This window comes from Trematomus bernacchii, unplaced genomic scaffold (assembly GCF_902827165.1).
Source record: "Trematomus bernacchii unplaced genomic scaffold, fTreBer1.1, whole genome shotgun sequence".
NCBI classification, from domain to species: domain Eukaryota; kingdom Metazoa; phylum Chordata; class Actinopteri; order Perciformes; family Nototheniidae; genus Trematomus; species Trematomus bernacchii.
Genome location: NW_022987552.1, coordinates 910882 through 916645, shown reverse-complemented (window position 1 = coordinate 916645; position 5764 = coordinate 910882). Strand labels below are relative to the sequence as shown.

Below are 5764 nucleotides of genomic sequence, written 5' to 3'. Positions count from 1 at the left end.
CGTGACTGAGTGAACTGCGTGAAGGAGTGCCACTCGCAGCTCAACGAGGCTCCCTCCTGTCAGGTGGAGGGAGTAAATACAGCGGCAAGCTTTGGGACAAACTCCCCTCTCTCCGGCAGAAACAGGAAATGCCGTAACTGTATGTAACAACGGTTTCAAATCAGCTTCTCTTAGACAGAAAATACAAATTAAAAACTAAAATAAAACTCCAAACATCTTTAGATATGTTAATTTTTTGTAAAGCTCTTTTAGTTTTAAACCTGATGTTTATAAGCTTCTTGGTTTTTGCAACAGACTGTAGATATACACAACTTTATAATAAAATGCACAAATGTACCTTTTTCTAGACTAAACACAGGTATGATCCTAAGTTAAACAAATATGTAAGAAGTAGAAAGTACAGGTATTTGTGTTCAAAATGTAAGAAGTCAAAGTAAAAAGTCGTAGTGGAGTAAAGTACTGATACCAGAAACATGTATTTAAGTACAGTAACGAAGTATTTGTATTGTATTTGTACTACTTCCCACCTGTGCTGTGTTTACATGTAGCCGCTGTTAGCAGTTAGCAGTTAGCAGGAAATGTGTTTTCCTGCGCTGGTGTTTGCACTCGTATCTGAGAGAGGGTTCACTGTGGGATCTAAACACTCCTATCAGAGGGAAAGTGAGAGTTTTAACACTTGTGTTTTTGCAGCTTGGCATGCTACGCAGAACAAGTTTGTGTTTTTACAAAATGTCTCCATGGACGGTAATGTTGGTCAGCGTCGCTCCCTCCAACACTTCGCTCAACGCTCAAATATCTCAATACATATTGGATGGTTTGGTGTGAAAGTTTGTTCAGAAGTTCATTTTCCCAAAAGGATGACGTCTACTGACTTTGGATAACCTCAGACTTTTGGTCCTGCATCATCTGCACGTTCACATCTGTGTCTCAATGTTTGCATGGATTTCCATTAAATGTTGAGGACGCTTCCTTGGTAGGACATGTTCATATTTGTATTTCTTCCTCTGGAGCAGGGGTCGGCAACCTTTCTGATATGAAGTGCCATTCTAAAAAAAATGTTTTATCAGCGTGCCGACGATCGTGAATTATCAAGGGGGGGGGGGGGGGGGGTTTGAAGAGCTCGACGAAAACACTCGTGAAAAGTGATGTTTAAAACTCAGTTAATGGGGCTCATTCACTGGCGCTTCCACAAACAACAACCAACATAATTGTTACATTCAAATGAAGTAGCCTACATTATTCAAGTTTACATTAACTTTGGATAATAACACGGGAGAAATGAGCGGAAGCGCTCTCTTTTCCTCTCTCCCCCTCTCTCTCTCCTGACAGCCCGTCAGTATCTCATGCAGCTCACTGATCCAGTAATGAGTGACAGTGAAGAATAAATATATGTATAACTAGTTCCAAAGGTAGATAAAATAGCTAAGTGTGTTAGGTCTAACTCTTGTGTGTTTTGCTCCGCTCACCGGTCCGTCACAGCGGGTGGAGCTGCAGGATTTCTGCTTCACACACGTTGCAAACCGCTATTTTATTGTCATTTTCGGACACCTTAAAATACTGCCAGACTGGTGAAGCCATTTTTTTGCGAGCTTGTTTTGCCGCACACAGAGAAAAGTGTCATGAATGTTACGCCTCGCGATCGGCCTTTTTAGAGAGCACCGATCGATCGGCAGAGAGTGAGTATCGGCCGATATCGATCGCCACGCAAAAACTGGGGCATTTTTACAGCTCCTTATGGGTAATGCAATTTGTGAAGTGCTTTCCTCTGTGGTGAAACTATCAGCCCTGCACCACGGAGGAAAGCGGAAGAAAGTCGCCTGGAGTTAAAGAGAGTGGGACTGCGCTGCGTGCATGGCTTCCTTCTGCAGGTAACGGGGAGACGCGCTCTGACGGCGGTCTCGTTCAGGATCCGAAAATAAAATAAATATTTTGTACACTTATTCCACTTATTCCTAGTGTGCCACTGGTTACGGTGCCGCGTGCCATTGGTGGCATGCGTGCCAGGGGTTGCCGACCCCTGCTCTGGAGGGTACACAGGGATTTTAGCCTTTGCAGACCATTTACATGCACGGAAACCTACTGAACACACCACAGTCTCCGTCTTAACTGATCATTAATACTTAGATATTTCACATCAACATGAAATTGGTGGGGAGCAGAGGTTACGCAATCCAGCATTGCCCGTCGGCCTTTACACAACTCTGACGATGGGGGGGGGGAGAGAGAGAGAGAGAGCACGCTTGTGAACTGTCAACGGGGGGCGGCACGCTCGTGAACAGTTTGCGCCGTGTTATGCATGCCCACTGCACCTCGCGGGAGAGCGCACAGCGTAAAGCCAAAACTCACAGACATTTCAATGATCTGTTCGGCAAAGTTAGGTTTGGAAACGATATCATTTGCTTTGGGCGGGCATGCATAACACGGCATAACACCGGAGCCTCGCTGCGGGGAAGCTTTGGCGCTGTTCCGAGTTTGTTCTAATCTGTCAAAATGACGGACTGCTTTGAGATTTTTCCGTCATTGTTAAAAAAATCCGTCATAGACGGAAAATATTCGGTTAACGCGACCTCTGGTGGGGAGTGAGAGTGGTGTAAAAATGGCTGGGAAACACTGGCTTGTTTTAATCTTTAAATCATACCAACATGTTGTATATCTACAGTCTTACGTTCTGTTTTTGAGTATAGACAACTGTTGCTATGAAGAGTTTTCTCCTCTCATGTTGGCTGTAGTCTTTGTGATTTGTTCAAGTGTCACTTTATAGCCAAGAAGCAGGACATGAGCTCCCTCAAAACGAGTTCTTTATTACAGTTTAAAGACCCCAAACTGATAACTCGCGCTGACTCGTTCTCTGAGAGAAAGGCGACCTGCAGGGTGTGGAGAGCAGGTCATATTTAACGATCTGAGGCCATAGCACTCGGTAAAAGACGGTATCCATCCCACCTGCTCCCCTCACACATGTGGGTTAAATATTCCTCTAGAGTTCAAGCTGTCCATCAGTGCGGGACCTTTGAAGTGGTGCCGCGGTGTCCTTTGTTTTTATGCCTCCATCCCTTTGATTGTCTCAGGGATTTATCGTGCTCCTGCTCCATTACTATGCAGATTTATGGGAGGGCTTTAAGTCTTGCAACAGTCTGATTAAAGCGACTCCGAGGTTAATGTGCACAGAGTAAATATTTTATAACGAGTGTTGAAGTGTAAAGCTGCTTCTGTCCTCACAGCTGGATCTGCACCCGGGTCACGACCCATCCAGAGATCTCAGAGACTTAGAGGAGGAACATGAAACACGTGTCAGTAATCAAGAGGTCAAGATTTCAGTCCTGTTTCCATGTGTTTGTGTTTTTAGAAGAAGGGTTCCTCAGATTTGAGCTCAGTAGAGTATAGAGTGGTGCAGGAAGCAAAGACACCACAAACATATTTGATGAGCAACATGATGCTTTATGTCATAATCACAACCCAGAACAATACCCCACAAGACTCAAAAACAATCTAACAAACACAAAGTCGGCTTATAAAGGTATCTACTTGCACTTTTAACAGACAGAAAACTACATGATCATCTTAATAAAGTCGTGTTGTGTTCGCCTGATGAATGTAATTAGCTCTGTTTTTGGTCTCCACCCATTGAGCTGCTAAATGCTCGGCTATGTTCACCTGTAAGTCTCTGTGTCTGAAAAGTTATCTTTTACATCTGTTTGTATGAAAACAGCTCGTTTAAGCTGCTGGAAATGAGGTTAAACCAAAACGTATCGTACAACCATAACAAGAGCTAAAGGAGGCTAAAAGGCTTAGTGTTGTTAGTACTACGAGACTGTTTGGCATTACTCATTTAAATGTAATGTTAACATACACAAATATATAACTATAGGATCATTTCATGTTCACTGCATTATCAAAGTTAAACATCGCTAATATGTACAGAATGTTATCAGACGACTGTAACCAATGCATTTTCTTTTAAAACAAGTTGTTTGTTTACACAGTTTACATTTGGAAACTAACATCTTCAGACCTTTCTCTACACGCTGAAGATGGTGATGATGAGGAGGACGAGCAGAGCTGGATATGAGCTGCTCATCAGGAGGTTATGGCTGCCGCTGGACAAAATGTTGCCATCATCATTTTCCTGAGGTCTGCATTGATCACAGTCCTCTCCGCAGAAGGAGCAGGTCGACATGTTTCCTCTCCACTCGGACCGATAAGTCCTCACCGTCCTTTGTCCTGAGAGAGAGGGGTCAGAGGTCAGAGGTTAAATATGAGCCCAAGTCATGTTATTGGGGCAGCATGTTATGTTGTTAAAGGGGCCATATTCTGCTGATGTTCAGGTGTATATCAGTATGTAGTGTCTCTACTTTAAAGAGTCCTCTCCTGCTGATGTTCAGGTGTATATCAGTATGTAGTGTCTCTACTTTAAAGAGTCCTCTCCTGCTGATGTTCAGGTGTATATCAGTATGTCGTGTCTCTACTTTAAAGAGTCCTCTCCTGCTGATGTTCAGATGTATATCAGTATGTCGTGTCTCTACTTTAAAGAGTCCTCTCCTGCTGATGTTCAGGTGTATATCAGTATGTGTGTCTTTACTTTAAAGAGTCCTCTCCTGCTGATGTTCAGGTGTATATCAGTATGTAGTGTCTCTACTTTAAAGAGTCCTCTCCTGCAGATGTTCAGGTGTATATCAGTATGTAGTGTCTCTACTTTAAAGAGTCCTCTCCTGCTGATGTTCAGGTGTATATCAGTATGTAGTGTCAGTATTGTGAATGCTCTTACTTGGTTCGTAATAACTATAGATGACCACGCTTGCTTCCTGGACCTTTCCCACTTTATACTCCAGGACCAGAGGGATGGTGAAACACTCCTCTTCTGCCGTCATCTGGAAACACATTTATATATTGAATCTCTCAGTCATCACGAGTGCAGTGTGTTTGTGCTGCAGTGTGTCACAGAAAACACTCACAGAGTCCAGGTACAGGATGACTTTCCCCGGCTGCGTCTCCACATTCTTTATTAAGTCATTGGTCTGCAGGCCGTTCTGCTTGAGGGCGAAACCGCTCAGCAAACCCACCTCCAGGAGCACCATCCCAGTGGAGTTAACACCCAGAGACTCCGACAGGCTGCAGACATACAATTCAAAACCTGGTTAGTGAGGAATCAGCTCTGACACAATTGTGCACTCTAAAACCCACTGTCTGTCTGCAATGTGTTAGGGTTGAGCAGCGCAGGGTGGACCCAAGTGCAGACCGACGAAGGTTTGAACTGAAAATAACCTTTATTCAAGGCAACTGAATGAATGCAAAACAGTACTCTCTTTACCTCTAATCGCAAAAAGAACCCAGAAAACCAGAACTTAAATACACACATGACCAATCAAGGATTTTACTTTTTTTTCCAAGGATTTTACTTTTTTTATCAGAATTAGATTGTCTTTTTATAAGAATTTGAAAACATTTTGGGATTTGACTTTTTGAGAATAATACAGTGTTCAGGTACACATAGTGAAGAAATGATTAAAACATAATTCTTTTTTTGATTTTTGTTTCAAAATGTCAACTTTTTTCAGAACTTCACTTTTTTCTAAGAATACGATTTTTTTAAGTGTGAATTTTTTCTAAGAATTCATTTTTTTCTTTTTTTTTTTAAACTTTTTTATAACAATTTGAAAAAATGTAGGGATTTTGACTTTTCTGTCAGAATTTGACTTTTTGAGAATTGATTTTTTTCTTAGAATTTGATTATTTTCTAAGAATGTGTGTGTTGGTTCCTGATAAGCAT

The 5764-nt window shown here is 42.3% G+C and overlaps 1 protein-coding gene across 1 annotated transcript in view; it reads right to left on the bottom strand.

Annotated features, from left to right (window-relative positions):
* Window positions 1-3426: 3426 nt before the first annotated feature.
* Window positions 3427-5764, bottom strand: part of LOC117477170 (CD109 antigen-like) — a 48747-nt gene continuing 46409 nt past the window's right edge. Inside the window, exons 32-34 of the mRNA XM_034123817.1 lie at window positions 4950-5106; window positions 4763-4865; window positions 3427-4218 (exon numbers count right to left, since the gene is read on the bottom strand). Coding sequence (XP_033979708.1) covers window positions 4016-4218; window positions 4763-4865; window positions 4950-5106 — 463 coding nt within the window. The 3' untranslated portion in view covers window positions 3427-4015. The remainder of the gene's footprint in view (window positions 4219-4762; window positions 4866-4949; window positions 5107-5764) is intronic.